Here is a 24,160-nt window from a genome sequence, read left to right on the forward strand (position 1 = left end):
ATAAAATTGAAGGCTAGTTTAAGGAATTCAAAGGCAACTTAATATAAAATTCATGATCACTTATTCAAGATCTTCTTAAGAATCGGAATATTTGTTCTTTTTCTTAGAAACAATTTGTATAAAATAATTTAAAGCATGACTAATGTTTTTTTTAAATTCTAAATTAAGCGAAAATTAAAATTTGAGTTGTTTTCGACCACAAACCACTCTTTGGTGCATTTCATTAAATTACTAATAAATCTATAGATGAAATCCTTACTTATACAACTTAACTGTATAAGCTTTTTGGCTCATGTGACCCCCCCTGGATCGTCAATTGGTCAAAAGTTGATGAATTTGTGCTGTGTTTTTGGAATAAGGCTGAATATCCGATTCATATTATGTTCTTGGTCCAATTTTCAGTCAAAAGTAGTACTTTTAGCAACAAAATTTAAGGAAGTTAAATATAAATGTTGTTTTCATATACACAAAATAAATGATTCAAAATATAATGGGGGTCATATCCATTAACGCAATACGATTAGTTTTAAATTGAAGGGAATTCCTACGAAAAAGCAAACAAATGATCTCCCAGGGGGGGGTCATGACCCCTACGACCCCCCTCCCCCTTGGATCCGCCATTGCTTCAATTGTGTAAAAGTCATCGTCAAAGATGGTTTATCTGTTCTCTTCAGTTCTTTGGAGTTGCATACACGGAGGTCATTATCGTTCTTTTTCCTGAATATCTTGTTGATTTTAGGGAACATACTGAAGTTCAATACACTAACCATTATGCCACGGGCACAACTAATAGTTAACATACTCTGCAAAAACAGCAACAATCTTTTGTCCGCTTGAGACAAAATTGCGGACAATGTCCATGTACGCGTCCAGGTAAGGAAATGTCCACTTTAGGGAATATATGTATAACGTATGGAATTCCAATTCAAGATCTACTGTCGGGAGAAATTGTCCGGTTAGTTACTAGGTCTCACACTTTAATCATAAACTATAACGACTAGTTAGCTTTTAAAAACAAAATTTAAGTTTTGAAATTCTGAAATTTTGCATGCAATTCAAGCCATTTCTTCATAATACTCAATAAAATTTTAAACCCGACAAAGTCAATTGAAGTTGGCTTGAAATTACGAACTCTTCATCTTTGAATTTTTAAAATCAATATTATTTACACATGGACAAAACTTTTATAAATCCACAAAACCCTCTCCCCCTTCCAAAACAAGTTCTTACAACCGCTTCTGTGCCGAGTTCATATGCATAAAGAGAAGGACGTTTGATGGCCAAGGCTTATATGAAGTAATACTCCATTTAGAGCTTTAGCAGTTTTCGTTAGACAAATTAACATTTCACCTTTTTATGGAAACGAAAGGAGTTGAATTCCTCTTCCAAACATGTACATATGTATGTTATATAAGTTTGGTTTTTAACACTTCGACTCCATCCATTTTCTGGTTTAAATAAATTGCAGGCAATTATTGTGATTTATAATGGAAACATTATTCTACTTGTTTCCTATAAGAAATAATGACTGCATGTCGTTTGGTTTGGATATTGATGTATGAAGAACAATCGATTAAGAAACTGTTTTTTAAGACATTCTTCTTAGAATTAAACACAATTAAGTGGCGCGAGTCGAATGTTTTGGCGAATTAAAAATTTGGTGGTATTACCAATGGCAAACTCCGTAGTTCGTCTCTGAAAACAAAACTTCTAACATTAAAAACTGAAAATGAAATGTCATTCATTGTCATAAATATTTATAAAGTCAGATTGAAGAATATTGTTTTTTGTGCAAAAAAGTAAATAAAAATAAAGATGATTAGCAGCGTTGATTTGTTTTTCGAGGATGAAAAAGAAGATGTAACAAATAAAGAAGAAAAAATCATGATCTGCAGATTGAGGAGAAGTTTAAGAGATGCTTCCAACCCACTGGAGTCCCCGTTTGTTTTTGGAAGAGTTTGACTCTTTCATCCACAAACTTTCCACTGCTTCTACGCCATTCGTTGATTTTTGTTGACTTGGCTGATGTCATTGCCATGGGAGCATCTTCAACTTTAATGTCTGCATCATTTGAGTCGAGTTGTTCCACTGTTGCAGTTGAATTTGTTTCTGCTGTAAACTAAGCAAATTGTCAACTGCCGGTTCCAAAGGGGACAAAGACAACTGCCGAAAAGGTCCTCCTCCTGTTCCGACTACATCCTTTTTATTTGTCGCGATTTTCTTCTTCAGTTTTAATATATAGTCCAGCCAAACCTATGAAATTTAATTTTTTTAAACCGTTTTGTAATATTCTTTGGTACGTAATTTGTTCTTACATTTGTCGATTTTCACACTTTTTTTTATGTCGCAACAAAAAAATCTAGACAACTACTTCGCATTCAAAAAAACTGTGATTTTTTCAAAGTCACCAAGAATTAAAGTTCGACCGCTTCAGACAGTTGAAGGCGAGCATTCGCCAATTTTAATAAATCGACATCCCAATTCGCCAAATTTTTGAAGTTTAAGGCGAACGTCAACTTGATGAATCGCAAACAATAATGCGAAAAAGTCACATTCACTTATTTTTTTAGGCAAATCGCGAGTGATAATACGGCCCTAAGTTTAAGAGAGTGATATGAAGAGCAACAAATTCAGGAATAGATTAATACGGTATATGAGAGGTGGAGTTTATTTTTATATTTCCTAAGGAAGGCGTTTTTCTGAGTATCTATCTACAGAACACCAAAGATATGAATGCAAATTTGTAAATTGTTTATATTCGCATGAATTAAAACTTTTTTCCCTTTCAAATAAAAGAAAATTCATCGGTTTCATAAATGTTATTTTAATAAATAAACGATGCGACGATTTCTTTTAATAGAAATTATTTCGAATAAAAATACAAATTAAATGTAAAAACTACACGAATCAAGCATAATAAATCAATAGAGAAAAAATACACAAAAAATGTTTATATTTTTTCTCATAAACAAAAAAAAAAACAATAACTGTTTTAGTTATACGAATGCATTTCAAATAATTTTTTAATGCTTTCAATTGTGAGTTCCGTGGAATTGTTTGATTTGTCTTTTGTCATGGAATTATAGATGTTTTCCTCAATTGTATTTTTAACAACAAATCGATGAACAAATGTTGGCCTAAAAAAGTGTTTAAACAAGTTAATAAGATGAAACATAAATATCTATTTTTCATTTACTTAGTCTGGCCAATACGATGTATCCGACCGATAGCCTGAAGTTCTTCGCCAGGATTTAACAATGGCTCAACCAGGAACACATGAGTGGCTTCAGTCAGATTAAGACCTTGTGAGTTCTTTTTAAGCGACATTAATAAACACGTAAAACCCAGTATTTCATTCTAAACAAATATTTAAAAAAAATATATATATTTTTCTTTTTTTAAAGAAGATAATTAAATTAAAAAATAAAAACCTTAAATTTTTCGACGCATTGTGGTGTATTATTTATTATTAATCTAATTCCATTTTCGTTTAGAGCTTCACTGATGACTTTCAATATTTGTTGCCAATGAGAAAATATTATAATTTTTACGTTTTTATCTTCATTTTTAAGTTTTATGACTTCTTGAACAATTGTTTGAATTTTGGTTGAATAGTCTCCTTTAATATCGATACCATCTTTGTTTGTTTGCTTACGAGTTACAAAATAAACACTTAAAGATAAAATTAATAGAAATTAATTAAAAATATTATTTGTGTAATTTTTTCTTACTATAAATCTTACTTTGTATATTTTTGATGATATCTACAAATCGAACAAGTTAATTTATTAGTTTTGTTATTTAGCTGGGATATAGTTTTAAGACAAAAGAAACACAAATGATGACCGCATTCTAGGACAACGTACTGTAAAGATTGTTAAAAGTTTAAAATTAAGTAATTTTGTTAATATAAATATAGAAACTCTGCATGTACCTTCGCTGGATCTTCTGCATGACATATGGGACATGGTCCTGGATCAGTATCTTTTTCTAAATGGTGGATGTATTTTAGGCGAGCATATTTGACTACAAATTCTTTTTGTGCATCATCAAAATTTATTTTGGATTCAGCAAGAACGTCTTCGATCTGTTGAAAGAATAAATTTCGATGTCAGCTGTATATTGTTTTGATAGAAAAAAAATAATCCAAATTTGGATTAAATGAAAAAAAAGACACATCATTTTATTAACATTCCCAAAACTTAGGGAGAAGTAAAGTACAATGCTATGCGGACTCTCACCCTTGGAGTTCAAATCAAGAAACTGGTCCTTTAGGTTGAAGGGGCGTCATGGTGACTTGCCCACTTTACTGATACAGAAGGATTTTATGTTAACAACTCACGCAAATGATTTAAGGACAAAGAACTTTGGATGTGCACCTCGAATGTTTGGTCCCTTAGTAGATCTAGTGCGGCCAAAAAATTAACGAAGGTTGCTATAAAGCAAATATTACCACATGTCTCCAGCCAGCTCGGTCCCTAGCTAGCTGTCTCCAATTTCGCGCGCTAAGTTGGTTGAGGTCTTCACCACCAGCGTGCGCCACGTGAGTCGCGGTCTTTCTCTATTGCGCCGTCCCTCGGGATTGGATTCGAAGACCTTCCGGGCTGGAGCGTTGATGTCCATTCGCTCTACATGACCTAGCCTAGACATACATTCTGTTAACTAGGTCAGTGTCGCTGTAAAGCCCATACAGTTCGTCGTTATATCTTCAACTCCATTCTCCATCTATGCGGACGGGACCAAAAATCACCCGAAGAATTTTTCTCTCGAAGCATCCTTAAACGTTCTCATGTTTCTTTGACAGGGTCCAGGCCTCAGCGCCATAAATGAGAACCGGGACCAAAAATCACTCGAAGAATTTTTCTCTCGAAGCATCCTAAGACGTTCTCATCTTTCTTTGTCAGGGTCCAGGCCTCAGCTATGTAAATGAGAACCGGGATGATGAGTGTCTTATAGATGGTGATTTTAGATGCTCGAGAGAGGACTTTACTTCTCAATTCCTTCTAATTCCAAAGAAGCAGCGAGTTGCAAGAGTTATTTTTCGTTTGATTTCAGCGCTGGTGTCGTTGTCTGTGTTTATAGCGGTGCCTAGGTAGACAAAGTCCTTAACTACCTCAAAGTTATAGCTGTCCATTGTGACGTTTTGTCCAAGACGTTGTTGTTCAATGTCCTTTTTTCATGACAGCATATACTTGGTCTTGCCCTCATTGACCACTAAACCCATCTTCTTCGCTTCCGCAGCAATGATCAAAAACGCTCCACTGACATCACGGTTTGATCTTCCACTTATGTCAATATCATCAGCGTATCTGAGTAATTGGATGGACCTTTGGAAGATTGTGCCTCTAGTTTTGACGATTGAGTTTTGCATTATTCCTTCCAGAACGATGTTGAAGAAGTCGCATGCCAGTGCATCGCCTTGTCTAAAACCTTTTTTGGCATTCTCCATCGTCATTCTGCACAAGCGAATAATTTTGACAAGGATATCAAAACTAGGCATTGCTCTGTAGAGCTCTTCCCTATGGGTGCTGTCATACGCGGCTTTAAAATCGATAAAGAGATGGTGGGTATCGATTTAAAGCTCCTGGGTTTTTTCCAAGATCTGCCGTAGTGTTAATATTTGGTCGATATTGGACTTTCCTGGTCTGAAGCCACACTGATAAGGACCTATCAGGTTATCGACGAACTATACTGATATTCCACTCATCAGGCATACTTTCTTCCGACCATATTCTGCAAATGAGTTGGTGCATGCTCCCTACCAAGTAGTCGCCTACAGCTTTGAATAGTTCGGCAGCGATGCCGTCAGCCCCAGCAGCTTTGATTGACTTCAGTTTACATATAGCTATCTTAACTTCGTCGAGGTCGGATAGGTGGAATTGTTGATCTGCGTCGCCTGGGTGGATTGGTTCTATCTCCCTTTTAGCGGAATTCGGTTTGTCATCGCCGTTGTATAATTTGGAGTAGTGGCATTTCCATATTTTCAACATAGACTGCGGTTCTACTACGATGTTCCCCTGGTCGTCTTTATAGACTTCGGTTCATGGCTGGTACCCTTGAGAAGTTTTTCTTACCTTTTGGTAAAATTTACGAACCTTATTCCTGTTGTGACATCCCTCTATCGTCTAGATCGCGCGCTTCGCGTGCTCTCTTTTTTTTCAACTAAGTAGCCGGTGTTCCTCTCTCCTCTTCTGCTCGTAGAGCTTGCGAGCAGCTATGGTCCTTCTGTGTAACGCCGTTTTGTATGCCTATTGTTTCGCTGCGTGCGCTTGCCGGCATTCGTCGTCAAACCAGGCGTTTAGCTATTGTGACCGTGTGAAAACTAGCACTTCAGAAGCGGCATCTCTGATGGCTACAAGGCAATGTTGAAACTGGTTTTCAATGCTTAATGCAGGCAGCATAGGACTTCTTAAGAGGTTACTAGAGACTGGATCAGAAGTTTCTTGTGTCTCTTGCGATTGTAGCCGGCTAACGTCGAAGCTTTTAACAGTACTTCTTTGCTTGGCTTGGACCGGGTAATCCGTACCCGTACCTTGGCTACAACGAGGTAGTGATCCGAGTGAATGTTGGCCCCTCGGAAAGTTCGGATATCCTGTATACATGCAATGCGTTGGGCCGCACAAAAAGATAATGAAAAACTGCGATGTATATTCTGGTGGCTGCTATCGAGAAAACCAACAACGGCTATTTATGTACATGCGGTTTTGTTATGAGTGTTAGGCAACAAGTGTTGAGCTATAAATAGATTTCTCAACAAGTGCCTAGAACATGCTCCCATATTATCAGATTACACATCACAAAAAAAATGGAAAATCATCCCTATATGGAAAAAAGTGTACCTACGTTGAACAGTTCTCTCTTCTAAGGCAAATCATGTTTGACATTTCTTCAATAGTAAAATGTAATTAATAATGTAATATGCTTGAACGCCAAATATTCTTTTTTATAAAAAAAAGCAATATTCCGACACGTGTTGATCATCACAGAAGTGATTCCGGGTAGCATGACGATATCATCCTCACAAAGGAACGCTTTAATCTTAGTATTCGAATATTTTACACCTTCTGGTAATGCATCGAATGTTCTTAATAAAAAGTGTGAATAAGCTTGGCATAAGTTCATATCCCTGTCTCACACCTGTTTATTTCCAATATATTTTTACCAACCCAGATGGTTAGTCTGGTTTCTATATACAAACTCGAAGGACTCATTCGAACTTTAATGACACTCCGGGTTCAAATAATTTATATATTAACTCATTTCGGTACCTATATCAATGTCACTTTAAAATCAACAAAAAAAAAGTAGTTTTGTATTCCTGTACAAGAATAAGTCAGCTTTACTCCTGCTGCCTTTTTTATATATTTGGACAATTCTAGAACCTTTACTTCGTTGTAGTATAATTCCATGTTTGAATATTTGGTTAAAAGCATTTGCAAGATTTCTTATAAGTTGGTCTGCTTTTCTATATATTTACAGCTGTGTGAATCTTCCTCTTTTGATATGGCCATATCAAGAAACCTGACATTAAAGCCCATTGGGCGTATTGAAACGTATAAGGGCTTATGAATATTGCGTTCATCAGTTTATTAAAATGAGTATGTAAACGTAACGTTTGGATCCAAGCTGCGACTTCTTCGCAAAGTTTAATATTATTTGCTATTAAAATTGTTGCTCACACAGAACACCGAATAAACCATTTAAATGACATTCCTCTTGCACAATGTTATTGTTATTTTTTGAATTATTTAGAAAGAAAAAATGAAAATATAAAATTATGAACATACCTCATAATCATAGACGTTAAAATGTGTTTTCTCTTCATCGTCCTTCGCTAGCGATATTCTCATCTTACACATGGCCAATTCATCATACGCCTTAACGGTGTACTCTATTTCAATCCAAAGTTTGACAAGTTCCTGCAAAGAATGGACCAAGAACAAAACACCACATTAGTTTTAGAAACCTTGGTATATGTATTTTATTTATGAAACCTACTTTGTACTCTGTTTTCATTAAAGCAATGACCTCAAGCTGGGATTCGCAATCTTTGACAAAGCCTCTAAGATTTATGTTCTGTTTAACAGCCGACAAAATACCTAGAAAAACAATAATTTATTTTGTTAGGTTATTTGTGTTTTTCGGCGAAGAGGTGCGGTTTTACTTTTCACAACAGTTTCCTGCATTGTTGGATTCCATGTTCCTTCAGCGATACTTGTTTTCTCATCAATGCACTTATCAAATATCAAACACTCATAATTTTTCATTAATTTATCTGCTTCACACAATTGACAGAGGATTTTCTTTTTCGTTTTCTTAACTTCTTGTCCATTTTCTTTCTAAAATCAAAAATTTAACATTTAAAATCATGTTTCCACTTTTGAGTCTCCTCTCTTATACCTTTCGAATATGACAGTCGTATGCACTTTTAACAAAATCATTTATCATTCGCCATTTACCAACCGGAACAAACATCCTTGGACGGACATTTTGAAGAAAGAATTCAAACGATTGGAATTTTTTTGATAGATCCTTTCGAATTTTAATGATTTTTGTGTACCAAATTTCAAGTACCATCAGAACTGTATTGATCATTCGAAATCTTGAAATAGGAATAGAGAGCTTAAAAAACAACATTAAAATGCTAGGCAAGGATATACGAGTACCTTTCATATAAACTGCTGCTGTGTAAAACAAAAACTTCATCATTTATTTTAATAACCAATTGTTCATCAAGATTTCTATTTTTAAATTCTTTTAAAACACTTTCCCATACTTTACATGAAAGTGTTAGATTTTTTTCATTCAATGCTTCAACTGATGACGCATAGGCTATTTCTGCAGCTTGAAGATTCGAAGCATAAGGTTTTAGATACTTCCATTCGAGGGCATTGAATTGTTCTTCATATTCAGTTATGATTGGTGTGTCCTCGGAATTGATCATACGATAGGCTTGAATTGCATTATGAAGAGCATGAATTTGGAGAAGACTATCCACACTGGAATTGGTTATTTTATGTAGAAAAAGAAAACAAATTTAAATGGAAGGTGGACAAACGAAAGAAATACCTTATGGGATCGGTATATTTTTTAGCAAGATCCAGAACACGTTCGTAGTAATCGATGGCAGCTTTGTAGTCCCCCTTGAGAAATTTAAGAGCCGCCATACCTTAAGAAAATGTATACATAAAATATTTTGAAACATTTCGATAATTCAATTATATTTTTATTTGGTTAATTTCTGGATCCATAGAACGCTGGAAGACCGAAATAATAGAATTTGGAGGATTTAATATTTTGCTTAGATTAAGATAGAGGTAGAGATGAAAGACACAAGTAACCTTTGCTAGGTGAACAGATGTGTGCTAGAGGGTGCCGTTTTTATACCATACATTTGTTTGAGCTTTGAATGAGAGAATAAGATTTGGTAGAAAGACCTCTAGGGCTTTCTTCGCATACACGAAAGGAATCAGGTGTTTGATTTTTATTTCGGAAAGCTTATTATCGTTTAGGAATGTCTTACCCAAATAAAATATTATACTGGCCATTTCATTACGGCAAATTAATAAATTTACGAATGAAGAACTTCTTTTGTTCACTAAGAGGCTACGGACAGTTAAAAATAAAATCGTACACATTTTTCAACTGATAGAAACCGATTGAACCACGACGAATATTAAAACGGGGGAAAAGGAAACCGGAGTTGGGTGAAGCATTACACATTCTTGAATCTTGATGTAGTGCTAAAACGAGATGTTCTTGCAATCGCCCTTCAAGTGTAAGTATTATCATCAATCAATTGTTGCAACTGACAACATTTTTGATAAAAATATTGTTAAAACAACGAAAGAGAGAGCGACGGTAATCAAGCAATGTACAAATATTGATTTTAATTATATTGTTTATCATTTTCAATACTGTTAAAAATGACTTAAGCATTTCATAGCGACACATTCCCCAACATGATAGTTATTCTCCAGTTGTGAATGGATAAAGCCTGAAAGGTTTTTTCCCCCAATGAATGATTTCTAAAGAACAAACTTTCTAATAACAGATTTTATTTTGAAAATTCCGCTATTTGGGCAGCTATCACTTTTGAAGCGATCATCTTTTGTTAAGTAAAACAACGTTATTACTAAAAATGGAACGACTGAAATTTGTAAGAATTGACTTCAAAAGAAAAATCGGGTAAATTGTCCAATAAATGAGAACCGGGATGATAAGTGTCCTATAGATGGTGATGGAGAAGCAGTAATTTGCAAGAGTTATTCTTTGTTTTATTTCGGCGCTGGTGTCGTTGTCTGTGTAATTAGCGGTGCCTAGGTAGACAAAGTCCTTAACAACCTCAAAGTTATAGCTGTCCATGGCGACGTTTTGTCCAAGACGTCATTGTTCAATGTCCTTTTTTGATAACAGCATATACTTGGTCTTGCCCTCATTTACCACTAAACCCATCTTCTTCGCTTCCATCGCAATGCTCAAAAACGCTCCACTGACATCACGCTTTGATCTTCCAATTATGTCAATATCATCTGCGTATCCGAGAGTAGACAGGGATGCCAAAACTAGACATTGCTCTGTAGAGCTCTTCCCTATAGACGCTGTCATATACGGATTTAAAATCGATAAAAAGATGGTGGGCATCGGTTTGAAGTTCCTGGGTTTTTTTCAAGAGCTGCCGTAATGTGAATATTTGGTTGATAGTGGACTTTCCTGGTCTGAAGCCACACTGGTAAGGACCAATCAGGTTTACGTTGTTTACGAATGGCTTCAGACGTGCACATAATACGGAAAAGAGGATCTTATATGCAATGTTAAGGAGACTGAGACTTCTGTAGTTGGCGCAATTGAGAGGGTCTCCTTATGTATCAGGCACACTATGCTGAGATTCCACTTATCGGACATGCTTTCTTACGACCATATTTTGCAGATGAGTTGGTGCAACCTCCCTACCAAGTCATCGCCTGCTGCTTTGAATAGCTTGGCAGCGATGACGTCAGCCCCAGCTTTGTTTGACTTCAGTTTAGATAAAGCTTTCTTCCTTCGTCGAGGTCGGGTAGGCGGAATTGTTGATATACGTCGGCGGCGCCTTGGTTGAGTGGTTCTATATCCCTTACAGTGGAATTCGGTTCGTCATCGTCGTTATACAATTTGGAGAAGTGGTCTTTCCATATTCTCAACATAGACTGCGGTTCTACTACGATGTTGCCCTGATCGTCCTTGCAGGCTTCGGTTCATGGCTGGTCACCTTGGGAGGTTTTTTTTACCTTTTGGTAAAACTTTCGAACCTCATTCCTGTTGTGACATCCCTATATCTCCTCGATAGCGAGCTTCTCGTGCTCTCTTTTTTTCTATCTAAGAAGCCAGTGTTCCTCTCTCCTCTTCTGCTCGTTAAACTCGCGAGCAGCTCTGGTTCATCTGTGCTGCGTCGTTTTGTATGCCTGTTGTTTTGCTGTGTGCGCTTGCCGGCATTCGTCGTCAAACCAGGGGTCTCGCTGTGGTGGCCGTGTGAAACCCAGCACTTCAGAGGCGGTATTTCTGCTGGCTGCAAGGCAATCTTGCCACTGGTTTTCAATGCTTAATGCAGGCAGCATAGGACTTCTTAAGAGGTTACTAGAGAATCGATCGGAAAATGACATGGCAATCTCTTGCGATTGTAGACGTCTTACTTCGAAACTTCTCACAGTACTTCCTTCCTTTGGCTTGGATCGGGATAACCGTAGCCATACCTTGGCTACAACGAGGTAGTGGTCTGAGTCAGTGTTGACCCCTCGGAATGTTTCGACATCCTATATACTGGAGAAGTGTCGTGCGTCGATCGCAATGTGGTTGACGGTTGATTGATCAGGAGATTTCCATGTCCCCTTGTGGATATTGAGATATGTAAACTGCGTACTAGCTACCAGAACGTTTCGCCCCGCAGCGAAATCGACTAGCCTGAATCCGTTTTCGGAGGTGGTGTCGGTGGCTGTATCTCCCGATTATGCCACCAAAGATGTCTTCTCTTCGTAGCTTGGCGATAAAATCTCCTAAGACAATTTTAATGTCATAGCCAGGGCACAATACTCATATGTCTTGTCCAAGAGCTCGAAGAATATGTCTTTGGTGTCTTCATCTTTCTCCTCTGTTGGGGCATGCGCGCATATTAGGTTTATGTTGGCGAATTTAGACTTGATGCGGATTGTCCCGACGTATCACGACAAAGGTCAAGTCAGTGATATTAATAATTGAGATTTTGAGCGATGCTCAAGAAGAATTTTGAATATCGCTGCTGTAGACCGTAGTATTGAAGATTTGTAAGGAATGCATTGCACAATCGACATTATACCCTTTGGCTTAAAGCTTTCAAAACACAGTCATATATTGGGCATTGAAATGCATCAAAGTGATACGGATTTTCATCGAAAAATCTTTTTCAATTTTCGGTGATGAGACACTACATTAATAAGCAAAACTGTGGCATTTGGGTTTAGAAAAATCCAAGAATGATTTTTGAAGAGCCTCTTCCTCCACGACTTGTTACTTTTTGGTATGGTTTTAGAAGTGGGTTCCGCTTTAATGACAGAAGAAAGCATTGAGATTTTAAAGCTTAAATTAAAGTTAATAATTCTTAATTGGACAATACTGTCAATATCTAAATTTCAAGAGGAAGAGTGTGATACAAGAAATGAATATGAAGAAGTTCGCTTTTTTTAGAAACACGTCTTACAAATGCTTTTTCCCTCCATTTAGAGTAGGAACAATAGAAGGGATAATATCCGGGCCATCATTTAGTACTCGCATGATACTATATAGCCATGGCACTATCTGGCAGTGTCGAATTTAATAGAAAACTATGCTGAAAGCAATTTGGGTTTATCTAACGACAATGCAGTGATCTTAACTTATTCACATCGAAGTTAAACTTAAAGATTAAGAGCGTAATATTTTCATATGAGCAGATAACCTAGCATACAGTTAATGTGTGTTTGTGTTTTTGTTCTTTAAGTTTATGACCATTTCATTTTAATTCAATTCGTTTACCATTGTAAATTGATGCCATTGATCGCAACTGATTTTTACATTCAGTTTCATTTGTTGTCTTCATATGATCCAAAAGTTCTTGAGGCTGTAGAAACTTTTTCACAACAGTTTCTGATTTAAATGATTTGAAACACAACACCGGAATTGAGCAATCTTGACGTAGCTTCAACATTGGTTGTAATATCTGAAAAGAAAACAAAAACAAATCATTTTAAAGACAAAATTTAAAAAGAATGTACTCTTCCTAACTTTATTTAAAACTTTGGTAGCGACTCCTTTGAGATCCGAATGACCCTTGATTTTGTTATAGAATGCATTTAAGCAATCGGCATGCTCATCTGAATAAAACAATTTCTCAATATTGTTTAATTCAATAAAGTGCAGAATCTCGCTTTGAGGTGGTATTCCGAGTTCCTGGTCGACGTCTGCCTTGCTTGTTCGCCACATGACCTTTTGCAGAGTTCTTATCAGTTTCTCACATCGATCATCATTAAATTCAGCTGCTAATTGCGTCCAAGTATCAACAGCCTCCTTAAAGCCAATAAAATCCAGGAGACTCATAAGATCGTCCAGAGAGCTTTGAATAGGAGTTCCTGTCACTGCCCAACGATTTATTGCTTTCAAACGAAATCAACCAAGAGCATAGACTGTTTTTATTCAAAAAAAGAAAAGCTTAAAAATTACCTGGCAACTGTTTGACAACCAACGCAGCTTTTGATTTTGTAGACTCCATCTGGGCTTCATCCAGACACACACGCCACCAATCGACAAGCAGCAATGGTGAATTCACCCGCAACTTTCGCCGAGGCCTTCGGAAACTCATCTTCGTTTCGTTTGCTGCAGTAAAGTGAATTTCACTTCGAAGGCAAGTATAATCGGTCAGAACGATGTCGTAGCTTGCAAGCTCCCTGGGACTGATCTTCTGCTTGGAAACACCCTCGTAAAGGCAAACCCTGAGGGGTGGATTTGTGTGTTTATTGATTTCGGACAGCCACTGCAGTTTAATCGTTTGCGGAGAGACGATAACAGTGGCACATGAGGGAACTACAACGCCTTTCATTTCCCAGCATTTTGGGCAAATGTAACCTTCCTCCTTGCAAAGGGGAAAATCAATGTAAGAGCGAATACATTGCTTGTGTTGATAGAGGAAGCAATTTGTGCATTGTTCGATGTCAGTCTGGTTCGTTGAGGTACAAACACAATGAAACTTAATTTCTTGGCTTTCCTCAAGACGTATTCTCTTTTTCGCTGGCTCCACACTGTGTGACCTTGAACTGAGAGTCCTTGGATTCAAGAGTATCAAAGATATGATTTCCACAGTCTTCCCAAGACCCATCTCTTCAGCTAGAATACCCCCTAGAGGAATGTCAAAGTCTTCTGCTTTCACCACACTAAGTTCAAGAGTCAACAAATTTACATAGTATTCGCATCCCTCGGTTGAGATTAACTTTTCATAAAACTTTTGGAACTTTTCTGATTTCAATTCTCGGCGAAGCAACCATTTTATTGTTTTTTCTTGGTAGCTTCTAAGTCTGGGCTGCAGACGATCATTTCTGGCGAGTCCAACTTTTTTGTCCGTATTGTTCGAAGCCTCTGCCAGATGGGCAGTTCTGAGTAGACCATAGAGTTTAGTTGTAACTTCGTGTATTTTTGTCGTTCGTTTCCTGTTTGAAGCAGGAGTTTCAACAGCACGCGTTTGGGCAATGGATTGGAAGGACGGAAAGCATATTGAGAGGACCTTTACTCGAGATGCTCGGTTTCTACCCGGCTGCCGGGTTCCATCGTGGAATATTGTCAGGTACTCCGCATCGTCACATTTTAGTGCGACTAAACAGAAATCACGATGTTTGGAAATATCTGAAAGGATAATGAAAGTATAGAATTATTATTTGTTCCTGGGGGAAATAACTTAATGAATCCTCCTTACCAACTGTGTAAGTTGGGTCCCAGGTTATAAGAGGTTCGTAGAGTTTGCCATTATGAGTAATTGTAACTGAATTGTCGTCGGTTTCTTGATTTGTTTTCAAAACTGCGATTTTGGATAAACATTTCACGGACATCGTTATAAAGAAACAGAAATAATAAACAAAAATTCAATTCAAATTGACATTTAATGGAACTGTTTGATTTAAAATTTGAAAGTGAGAAAATGCGCAGCGCGAAAATTATATTTTGCGCTTGGGATGTGTTGAGAGATAATGCAAAATATGATTCCCCTTTAACACGACGAAAGTAGTAGGATGTTTTGATGAATTATTCTTTTGCAAGTTGTTTAAAAAATTGCTTGTAATTTCAACATTAAGAAGAAAAACTTCATTAAGGAAGTAATTGATAAAATTGAGAGTAAAGGCATACAAAATCGGTTCACAGTGGCTTGACTTGTACGTAGAACTCTCATGCCAGAGGTCTTGAATTCAACACTTGCCTATTTCACTGGTACTGCCTTTCGTGAGGAGTTGACATTTATAATCTAAAAGTAATTCTTGTCATGAAAAGTACTACTTAAGTCACTAGACAATACTTCCCAACAGACTGTTACACCACCCAATTTTTTCATTTAATTTTTACCTCACACATTTCATATCAACCAGTTTCACAATTGTGTGTTAAAACTGAACTTAAATCGTTTATCTTGTCGATTTCAGTGAGCCAATTGAAGTATATTAGAATTCACTAGAACATCTCTAAACAGGTTAATAGCAAGTGAAGTAAGGCACGTGGGTAACAGTAGCAAGATACATTTCTACTTTGCATGGACACCACCAAGAAATGGTTGCAGAATTGTAAAACTGGACAAACATAACCGATCCATTTAAATCTGGGGTGGAATCAGCTAAGATGATAGTTGACTATCATTTTTTTGATAGTCAAACTGACTATCACTTTCATTCCGTCTGTGTAAGATGATTTAACTCAATTCAATTCGGTTGAGCAATTTCAGATTCGAAATGTCGAAATTAGTTGTTGCCTTGGTGAAATTTTAAATTGAAACTTAGAAAATATCTAAATAAATAAAAAAATAAATAAATTAGGTGGCGCAACAGTTCATGAAGAACCAGGGCGAGAAATGTTGTCAGGGAAATATCTAAATACAAGTTTCAAATTGGCTGATTTTGAATAAAATTCTTACTCTTCTTCCTTTTTTCGAATGTCGTAAGCTTTGTCGGCCAAAGGAATGTGTTTCTTTAAAGAAACAAAGTGAACTAAGAAAATGTTCCAGTCATTTGTTTAAGCGTCTGGTAGCTCTATTCGGAATAAACATATTTGTTCGAAAACGACTATCACATTTTTTTGTGACAGCTTTTTAGGTATCAATTTGACTATCACCTTATGCAGATCAAATTCAATCATTTTGATTGTCATTTATCAATAATCAATTTAAAAAAGGCTTTTATAAATTAAATGGAATATTATCAGCCATTTGTTCAAAAAATATCTTAAAATTACGAAACTTGCAAGCAAAAAATGATGGCCAAAAATATTAACCCAAAATAAGAAAAGTTGGTAGCTGACCCAGAAATAACCAACAAAAGCGAAAGAGAAATTAAGTATTTGCTATCGTATGGTTGGTTCGTTGTTTCCCCACATACGACAGAGCCAATCCTTGGCTCGTTGGCTCGGGCTCGGCTCGTGGATTTTTGACTTGCTGAAAATCCAAACCGAGGTACTTCAGTTTCCTCACACACGACCGATTTTGGATCGGTTTGGGTCCATTCGGATCTTTGGCTCTGTCGTGTAAGGCCAGCTTAAGAACAATATGTTTAACCATTTTTCTATAAGGTTTAGATTTTTTTAATTTAAAAACTACTTTTACTTTTATTTTGATGATGGTGATTGCATCAGAAAAAATAGTCGATCGCATTTTAAAGTTTTTTCACACCAAAATAATGTTTTGAACTTTGCTTTTCTAAAAACTAAACTAAGTGCAGATTTTTATATACGTCAAACGTTGCAAGTGAACTTGTGAACCGTGTACTGTCTGAATAAAAATCTGAAATAAAATTTGTTGTGTAAGAACTCTTGTACGACAATTCACTACTGATCCCATTTCACCTGTGTGATCAAGCATGTTCGCTGAATTTATAAATAGTACCTAATATCATCCATTCAAATTTTAGATAATTAATACAAAAATGGAAACGTCTAATATATGTAAATTGTTGTGCCATGGAATACGAATTATATAATCCATGACTAAAGTGTCTCTTTCGAAAATAGTGAAACTATTTTCAAGAAGTCAGTGATGTGAAGAATAAAAATCGTGTGCGTCGCTGAAGAACAACTAAACATAATATGTATTGCTTCGCTGTATTCTGAACTTTTGAAGGAAGCTCAGATTTTAGTTTGGAAAGAGGATAGGGTCTGAAAGTGTTTAAAGCTCTGTTAATGTAAGAACTCAAATCAGTCATTCAAAACCAACATCGTATATAAACTAACTTATTGGATCTTAAAATTCATCAAAAATAGTCAGACTTTCATTAAAAACCTTCTTCAAATATGAAATATGTCTCCTTAATCAACGTGTCTTTTTTGTGTTTTTGGGCCTTGTGATGAATGAAACTATTGCTGTAAATTTAGCAGTGTATTCCTTTTTATGTTAAATATTTATTTTACGTAGATATTTTTAAAGCTCTTTTATTAATTAAATAAAAAACACTTTAAGGCTTTGCGATACATTACAATTAAAGATAATATAGCCCCAAAACTACAGATGGAGGTTCTTTCCTTGGACAAAGAAAGATATGTCTTCCTAAATTAGTAATATTATCGTTTTTAACAATAATTTTTTTATCTTATCACATTTTTTGTTTTACTTACTTTAATAACCTGAGTATCCTCCATTATTATCCAAAACTTTTTAAAGTCGTCACGGCATTGGCTCTATTAACTTTCGGCTTGTTGCTGGGGTATGGAATACCATTCTCTTTGAACCGCTTCCCACAATTAGTTTCCATTCGTGAAAAATTTACCCTTAAACTAACGCTTAAGCTCACTCCACAAGTTCTCAATAGAATTTAGATTAGGTGATTGACTTGGCCATGGGAAAACGGATACTTGTTTCTCTCGAAACCAATCTTTCACAAGACCTGCGGTATATTTAGGATTGTTGTTTTGATGAAAGTGCCATCGCAGGGTCAAGTTTTCCTCAGAAAACGGTAACATCTTCTAAAATATCACTATATCCGCATTTTTTAAAGATGTTATTCAAACGGAATATAGGACCTACACCATACCAAGAAAAACAACCCCAGTGGTACGTACCTTTTGGTCACCTTAAATTGAGACCAGAATCCGATAAAAACAAATTTACTATTGTTTCATCACTCCACAAGATATTTCCCCATTTTTGTACGCCCGCTGGTTCGTTCCAATTAGCATAGTTTAAGGCACATTTTCTGGACCTTTTATTGCTAGCCCTAAGGAATGAAAGTTTCCCAGCGATTCTTCCTGGGAGATTCGAGTTCTTAAGCCTTCTTCAGATCGAGCGTGCATTGACCGCATTATCAATTTGAGCACCTATAGTCATTGACAAAATAAAAGGATTAGATTTAGCCAGAAATAGTATGAGGTCAGTGTTAGCTGATGTTTTTCTCGGCTTGCCTCTATTTTTGCGTATTCATCTGGGCTTGAGAGCATTTGTTATTAAATTTTGAAATCTGCCTAGGACCTCCCCAATAAATTTGTAGATCTTGCCCTCATCGCTAAGACAACGAACAAATTTCCTTTCCCCATATTCAAACAGTAATGAATAAAAAACTATTGTTTGGTACTATTTATAAACAACCCACCTCAAGAGTTTATACCATAAAATAAAGAATATTATAGGAAGCTTGGATTTTGTTTGGAGCACACCTATTTTTATGGCCAACTTCTATAACACAGAAAATCTTATTCCACACAAATAATGTATCTACTTAGCATTACATTACTTAAATGCAAAAAGTTTAGCACCTCATAGAGAGAATAACAGCTCTTTGTTTAAAAAAAAAATTGGTTCCATTGCTTGCATTCTAAACAACCGCTAATCAGCAACAATTCAAAAGTGGATATCAAAAATATTTTTGACCAGCTGTGTATTCATATCAACTCTTCGTTTTTTTTTAAGTTTTGACAAGAATATTATCATTCCATTTATTTGAACTTGCCCTTTTAGTTGTCCTACAAATTTTCCCTCTTCTGTTAAACAAATTTGAAATGTCATCTTTAGTCGGCCATTTTTTTTGAAACAAAAACAAATCATCTTCGGAATAAATTCTTATTTTGCATTGCAAAATTATTTAACAAAAATAAGGTAATTAAATAATATACCGAGTTTTTAATAATTATTTTAGCATATTCAAATTAGTTCATCAACTGACATACTTTTTAAGATAAAAACAAATGGCTTCCGAAGGAACATTCGGTTGGGATCTTCTGTTCAAAACCGTCGAACCCCAAGTTAACAAAAATACCGACATTCTAATTGCATTGACCCATTTTGTTCTTCTTAAATCCAAATTACGTTGCATTGGAGTTGGTGAAGACGTGAGTGGAGAATTTCTAGAATTGATAGAAACAAAATCCAAAGTTTTTTTTTGTATTATTTTCCTATAGAAAACCCTTTCCGAAGATGAAGAAAGCTCAGAGTTACTTCCACAAGGCTGGAATGATTCGGAGGATAAGTATGCATTGAGATACATTCTGGACAAAAAACTTTATATGCTTCTAGCTACTAAGTCGGAGAATATTTTCATTATAAATCTTTTAGTAAGTTGATAAATTTTAAGACATTTCTGAGCTCTCCAAAAACCTTTTACGCCGATTAATTTGTTTTTGAAGTCAATAATAATTTGTGGCGAAAAAGCCACCGACGTTAAAAGCATTAGTTGCGGATGGGTTCATTGTTAAAATATTGTTTTTTTTCAATCCTATTTTCGTATCTATCACCTCAGGATGTCGAAACCAAAGACGTTTCGAACTTGGCCCTGGAATCAAATGAATTGGTAAAAGCTCTAACAGGTACTCTGCAGACCATGATTCCCACAGCATCAGCAGTAATGGATCGAATCAGAAAAGAATTAATAAATCCGGTAAAAGAGAAAATCAATATTTTCTACAAGTTGTCCTAAGGAATTTCTTATAAAATGTCTTTCTTTAGGTTCTAACTGGCTCAACAAAAGCTGTTACAACTCAAACTCCTCCCGAACCCAGACGAGATAGAAGAGATGATGATTATGATCCCTTAAGGATAGCAGGACCACATTTTGCACCTGGTTTACGTGGACCTATGTAAGATGCTTCTCATTTGAAATCGAGTCAAGAAAGATTTTATATTTTGCTTTGCACCTTAGGGGAAGTGACCCTTTTGGATTTCCACGAGGCGGCATTGGAAGTGGAGACTTGGATCCTCTCGGACGTGGTGGTGGTGGAAACTTAGGTGTTCTTCCACGTCTCGGTCCACATCGCGGCGGTGCACGATACGATCCATTCGGACCAGGTCCAGGAGTACGCCCTAATCCAAACAATGATGAATTCCAGCCTCCAGGGTTTGGTGACTTCATGTATCAATAAGACTTTAATTTGGCTTGGTAGTTGGATAATAATTTTATATGAATAAAAAAAACATTCTAAACAGTTATTTTTTATCTAATTAATTAAAAGCAACAAAAAAGATGAGAAAGCAACAAAATAGATGAGAAAGACTAAGCGGAAATAATTAAACTTTCTGACGCTCTCTTTCCACTATAGAAGGTTGTGGATGTTTCCAAAATCATTTGGAGACCAAAATTTAAATAAAAAATACTCAACTTTAAAAATAAAATAGTAATTTTTATTTTTTAAAACTAATTTACTCCTAAACATACAAAAAGTCTGCCACAATCTACTTCATTTTCTTTTGCTTAAGCAGATGATTCCTGAGCGCCTTTTGTTTGTCCTTGAAACTCTTCTTGACCTTACCACGAGCCTTGTGCCTCATCATGATGAAGTTCTTGCCCTTGCGTTTCTCTCGATTTGTCGTTGAACAATTTTCATTCTTGCGATTGTCTTTGTAGCCAAACTTCTCACGATCTTTGCGTCCCTCTTGGACTGTCTCCATACGGGAGTCCTTGTCGTGCTTTCGCTTCTTGTAAATCATTTCAATGTTATCAAGTTTAACAAACTCGGCTCTGTCCTTTTCTAGTGGTCGTTTGCGGCTATTTGTGACGGCCTTTTTAATGTTAGCCATGTCAATACGTTTAAAGTCTTCGTCGGTGAAGATTCGGGTCAGAGCAAGTTCTTGGGCGGCTTCTTTTTCATTCAGGAGCTTGACTTCCTTGGGGAGTTTTTGTTTCTTTTCTTTAGGTTCCTTTTTCTTGGGCTGACTTGTGGTTGTTTTGGATTTCTTTGAAGTGGCTATGTTTTCTTCCTCCTCTTCGTCTTCTTCTTCTGCATCATTGTCACTTTCATCCTCAGACTCCTCTTCATCTTCTTCGGAATCATCCTCTTCTTCGTCTTCATCATCATCCTCATCTTCGTCACTTTCATCGACATCTTCGTCATTGTCGTTATCCGACATAGGTCCTCCCTCGCTATCGGACACATCCACCCACTGACCATCATTTGAATCGGATTCCTCGTCATCATCGTCGCCCAAATCGATTGTCTTGGACTTCTTCAACAGAACCTCTGCTCCAGGAATGCTCTCATGTGCTTGCACCTCTCCGTACTCTTTGATCTTTCGCTCAGCTTGAGCCTCAGTCTGTCGACCACGATCCTTCTTATGCAACAACGCTGGCAACTGCTCTCTGTACAACATGATGAGTGATTTGGCTGCCATCATCACTGATTTCTCCTTGTAGGCCTTGTACATCGCCAGATCTCTGAGCAGCTCCTCTCCCATCGCCAGAGGGCATCTAGCACATATCTCACGAGTTGCGTTCAGCCCAATAGCCATCACATCACTGGAATTCCTCTCGGTTATGAAATTGTTCGCGATTGTCTTGAGAACTGGCTCCAAAACATCACCCGGCACCAATTCATGTGAAGCCTGAGCTGCAAACTGAAGAATTCTCGTCACTTGCCTCTGATGTGGTTGCAAGAATCTCGTAATATAGGGATAGAAATTGAAAAGGAACAAATCATGGATTCCAATGAGACGCGATATAACATCAAGATGCATCAGTTTAACTTCGAAACGTTCATTTCCCGATTGAAGTTGTTTGAAAAGACCTTCGGCAAATCCTTGGGGATTGTGGAGATAATGAATCCCAGAAAAGTTAAATGGCTCGGCGTTCTTCTTCTTCTTCGAGGCTTTTACCACCTGTTTCTTGACCTGCTCCAATTGCTTCTTACGTTTTTTGGTCTTTTTGTTGACACGATTAACCATCAGGGCACTTTTTAGATCCACATCATTCTCGCTGTCTGATTCATCAGAGTCTTTGCCTTCTTCGTCATGACCGAGGAAGAATTTCAATGAGGCAACTTGGACCTTAGTGATCTTAGAAAAACACCCAACTGTTGCAATAACGTTAACTGTTTTGGGGTCGTTCCAAATGTTTTTCTTATACAATTCAATCATGATGTCTACAGACATCTTCGCGGCTCTAGGGTTTGTGTCTTTCAGCATGGAATACATGAAGTTTTGTAGAGTCTACAAGAAAAGAAGCTTTAGAAATTAAACTGCGTTATGTTGTCTTTGGTTTCGAAGTTCTTACCGAATTCAATTTCATGTCCTTGTGTTTGGCGTTCATGTTCTTTATGTCGGTGATGATGTGATTCTGAAGAAATGTTCTCAAATTCTTATCCGGGCACCGAAGCAGTTGAAAGAAGAGCTCAAGCAAGTCCAAAGCTGGGATAAGATTTTTGTTTCGCAGCAGAATCAAAGCCTTCACAAAACAATTGCGCATAGTTGGATCCAGAGTTGTGGCATGATTTTTCAACAAATCAACCAAATGTTGAGGAAATTGGAGGCACACATCGGGATAACATTGAGCGACCTTAAAAAATACCCATAAGACTTTAGTTCATATGGAACTGCTTAAGAGAAATTTACCTGTCCAATGAACATGACCAGTTCATCGAGACTTTTATTCTCATTGCTGGGATTTAGCTCGAAAACTTCTAAGCTACTCAAGAAATGACGATATTGTTGAGAGAACTCCTCCTTGTAAGACTCTGGGTCACGTTTTATGAGATTCTGCAACTGTGGCAGATTATCTGGCAGCTGATTGTTGTGCCGTACCATTTTGGCGATTTATTTGTGTGTCTAAGACACAAATAATAATCGCAACTTTTTTTAAATTAAATAAAAAGCACTTATGACCAAAAACACTCCGTATTTTCAATCAACTTGTTTCTTATTCTTTGAGGGTTAAAAAATAAAAGCACGTTGGGTTCGATTGACAGTTCGTTCCAGTGGAAAGTTGGAATTTATGTTTTCATGATTTTGGATATGTTTGATTGAAATGTTGCAAAGTACACGACGATCTGTTTGTGTAAGAAATGTATGAAGCCCTCAAGGAAATCGTTTATTGTATTCGATATTATTTAAAATTACAAATTAATCGTATCCCTCATAAGATTTGCTATATTGAATCTTTTGCATTTGCAAGTGAAGAAAAAACACTTCACTGCAGATATCACACCCGACAAAATTTGTTGTTACCAGTTGTTCAAAAGTTAAGAGAGCAAAAAAACTGCATTTTCGCTGAAAACAATTGATTCACAATAACATACTTAATTAATTGTTTATTTGTCTAAATTTGAATGAAACATTTTTCTTTAAAGTAGATACATTCATTCCTTGAATCTTATGAGGAAATTGCAATGTTAAGCCTTATAAACTCCGAATAGTAATTTCTTTAAAAAAAAAATAATTGTTAGCCTTCAAAGTGAAGTCTTAAGAAAGAAGTAAAAGTTAATTTAAAATTTAAAGAATGGAAATTACTATACTTACATTTCAGTAACTATTCTTAGACAAATACCTATATTATTATTCACGAGACTAGCAAAATTATTTATGCCCATATGAATGAGTTACTAGTAATTTTTATACATTTTTAATAATGTAATTAAAAATGTCAAAATTGACATTTGACTACCTACGAAGACTTTTATGGTTGTGTTTTGTTGGTTAATGGATTTCCCGTACTGAACTTTATGACTTTTATATTTGTTG

General features: G+C 36.3%; 3 protein-coding genes across 4 annotated transcripts; 1 reads left to right on the forward strand and 2 right to left on the reverse strand.

Moving 5' to 3' along the window:
* Positions 1–2,804: 2,804 nt before the first annotated feature.
* On the reverse strand, positions 2,805–15,120 carry LOC129951831 (E3 ubiquitin-protein ligase SHPRH). Its single transcript, XM_056064180.1, has 15 exons — positions 14,951–15,120; positions 13,708–14,880; positions 13,273–13,640; positions 13,024–13,207; positions 9,070–9,169; positions 8,667–8,999; positions 8,401–8,602; positions 8,165–8,339; positions 7,999–8,099; positions 7,788–7,919; positions 3,935–4,087; positions 3,744–3,865; positions 3,432–3,672; positions 3,197–3,357; positions 2,805–3,137 (listed from the first exon to the last, which is right to left on the reverse strand). Exons 1-15 carry the CDS (start codon positions 15,081–15,083, stop codon positions 2,993–2,995), a joined length of 3,723 nt encoding a protein of 1,240 aa, XP_055920155.1. The 5' UTR covers positions 15,084–15,120; the 3' UTR covers positions 2,805–2,992.
* Positions 15,121–19,160: 4,040 nt separating this feature from the next.
* On the forward strand, positions 19,161–20,641 carry LOC129950235 (proteasome inhibitor PI31 subunit-like). 2 transcript variants are annotated; one of them, XM_056062104.1, is made up of 6 exons: positions 19,161–19,315; positions 19,395–19,548; positions 19,618–19,770; positions 19,956–20,093; positions 20,162–20,292; positions 20,355–20,641. In XM_056062104.1, the coding sequence occupies exons 2-6, from the start codon at positions 19,405–19,407 to the stop codon at positions 20,572–20,574; spliced, it is 786 nt and encodes a 261-aa protein (XP_055918079.1). In that variant the 5' UTR covers positions 19,161–19,315; positions 19,395–19,404; the 3' UTR covers positions 20,575–20,641. The 2 variants fall into 2 exon arrangements, with proteins under 2 accessions (XP_055918079.1, XP_055918080.1); XM_056062105.1 differs by having other exon boundaries at positions 19,238–19,315; positions 19,370–19,548.
* Positions 20,642–20,811: 170 nt separating this feature from the next.
* LOC129950234 (protein SDA1 homolog) lies at positions 20,812–23,360 on the reverse strand. Its single transcript, XM_056062103.1, has 3 exons — positions 23,036–23,360; positions 22,698–22,979; positions 20,812–22,633 (listed from the first exon to the last, which is right to left on the reverse strand). Exons 1-3 carry the CDS (start codon positions 23,225–23,227, stop codon positions 20,885–20,887), a joined length of 2,223 nt encoding a protein of 740 aa, XP_055918078.1. The 5' UTR covers positions 23,228–23,360; the 3' UTR covers positions 20,812–20,884.
* Positions 23,361–24,160: the final 800 nt, after the last annotated feature.

The sequence above is a fragment of the Eupeodes corollae genome, chromosome 3, assembly GCF_945859685.1.
Source record: "Eupeodes corollae chromosome 3, idEupCoro1.1, whole genome shotgun sequence".
Classification (NCBI taxonomy): Eukaryota; Metazoa; Arthropoda; class Insecta; order Diptera; family Syrphidae; genus Eupeodes; species Eupeodes corollae.

Coding starts and splice junctions, on each gene's coding strand:
- LOC129951831 (XM_056064180.1), bottom strand. CDS start 15,083: ATGTCCGTGAAATGTTTATCCAAAATCGCAGTTTTGAAAACAAATCAA. Junction 8,100..8,164: donor GCAGGAAACTGTTGTGAAAA/GTAAAACCGCAC, acceptor TTGTTTTTCTAG/GTATTTTGTCGGCTGTTAAA. Junction 3,358..3,431: donor AATGCGTCGAAAAATTTAAG/GTTTTTATTTTT, acceptor ATATTTGTTTAG/AATGAAATACTGGGTTTTAC.
- LOC129950234 (XM_056062103.1), bottom strand. CDS start 23,227: ATGGTACGGCACAACAATCAGCTGCCAGATAATCTGCCACAGTTGCAG. Junction 22,980..23,035: donor TGGTCATGTTCATTGGACAG/GTAAATTTCTCT, acceptor GTATTTTTTAAG/GTCGCTCAATGTTATCCCGA. Junction 22,634..22,697: donor AGGACATGAAATTGAATTCG/GTAAGAACTTCG, acceptor CTTTTCTTGTAG/ACTCTACAAAACTTCATGTA.
- LOC129950235 (XM_056062104.1), top strand. CDS start 19,405: ATGGCTTCCGAAGGAACATTCGGTTGGGATCTTCTGTTCAAAACCGTC. Junction 19,771..19,955: donor TTTTCATTATAAATCTTTTA/GTAAGTTGATAA, acceptor CTATCACCTCAG/GATGTCGAAACCAAAGACGT. Junction 20,293..20,354: donor CCTGGTTTACGTGGACCTAT/GTAAGATGCTTC, acceptor TTTGCACCTTAG/GGGAAGTGACCCTTTTGGAT.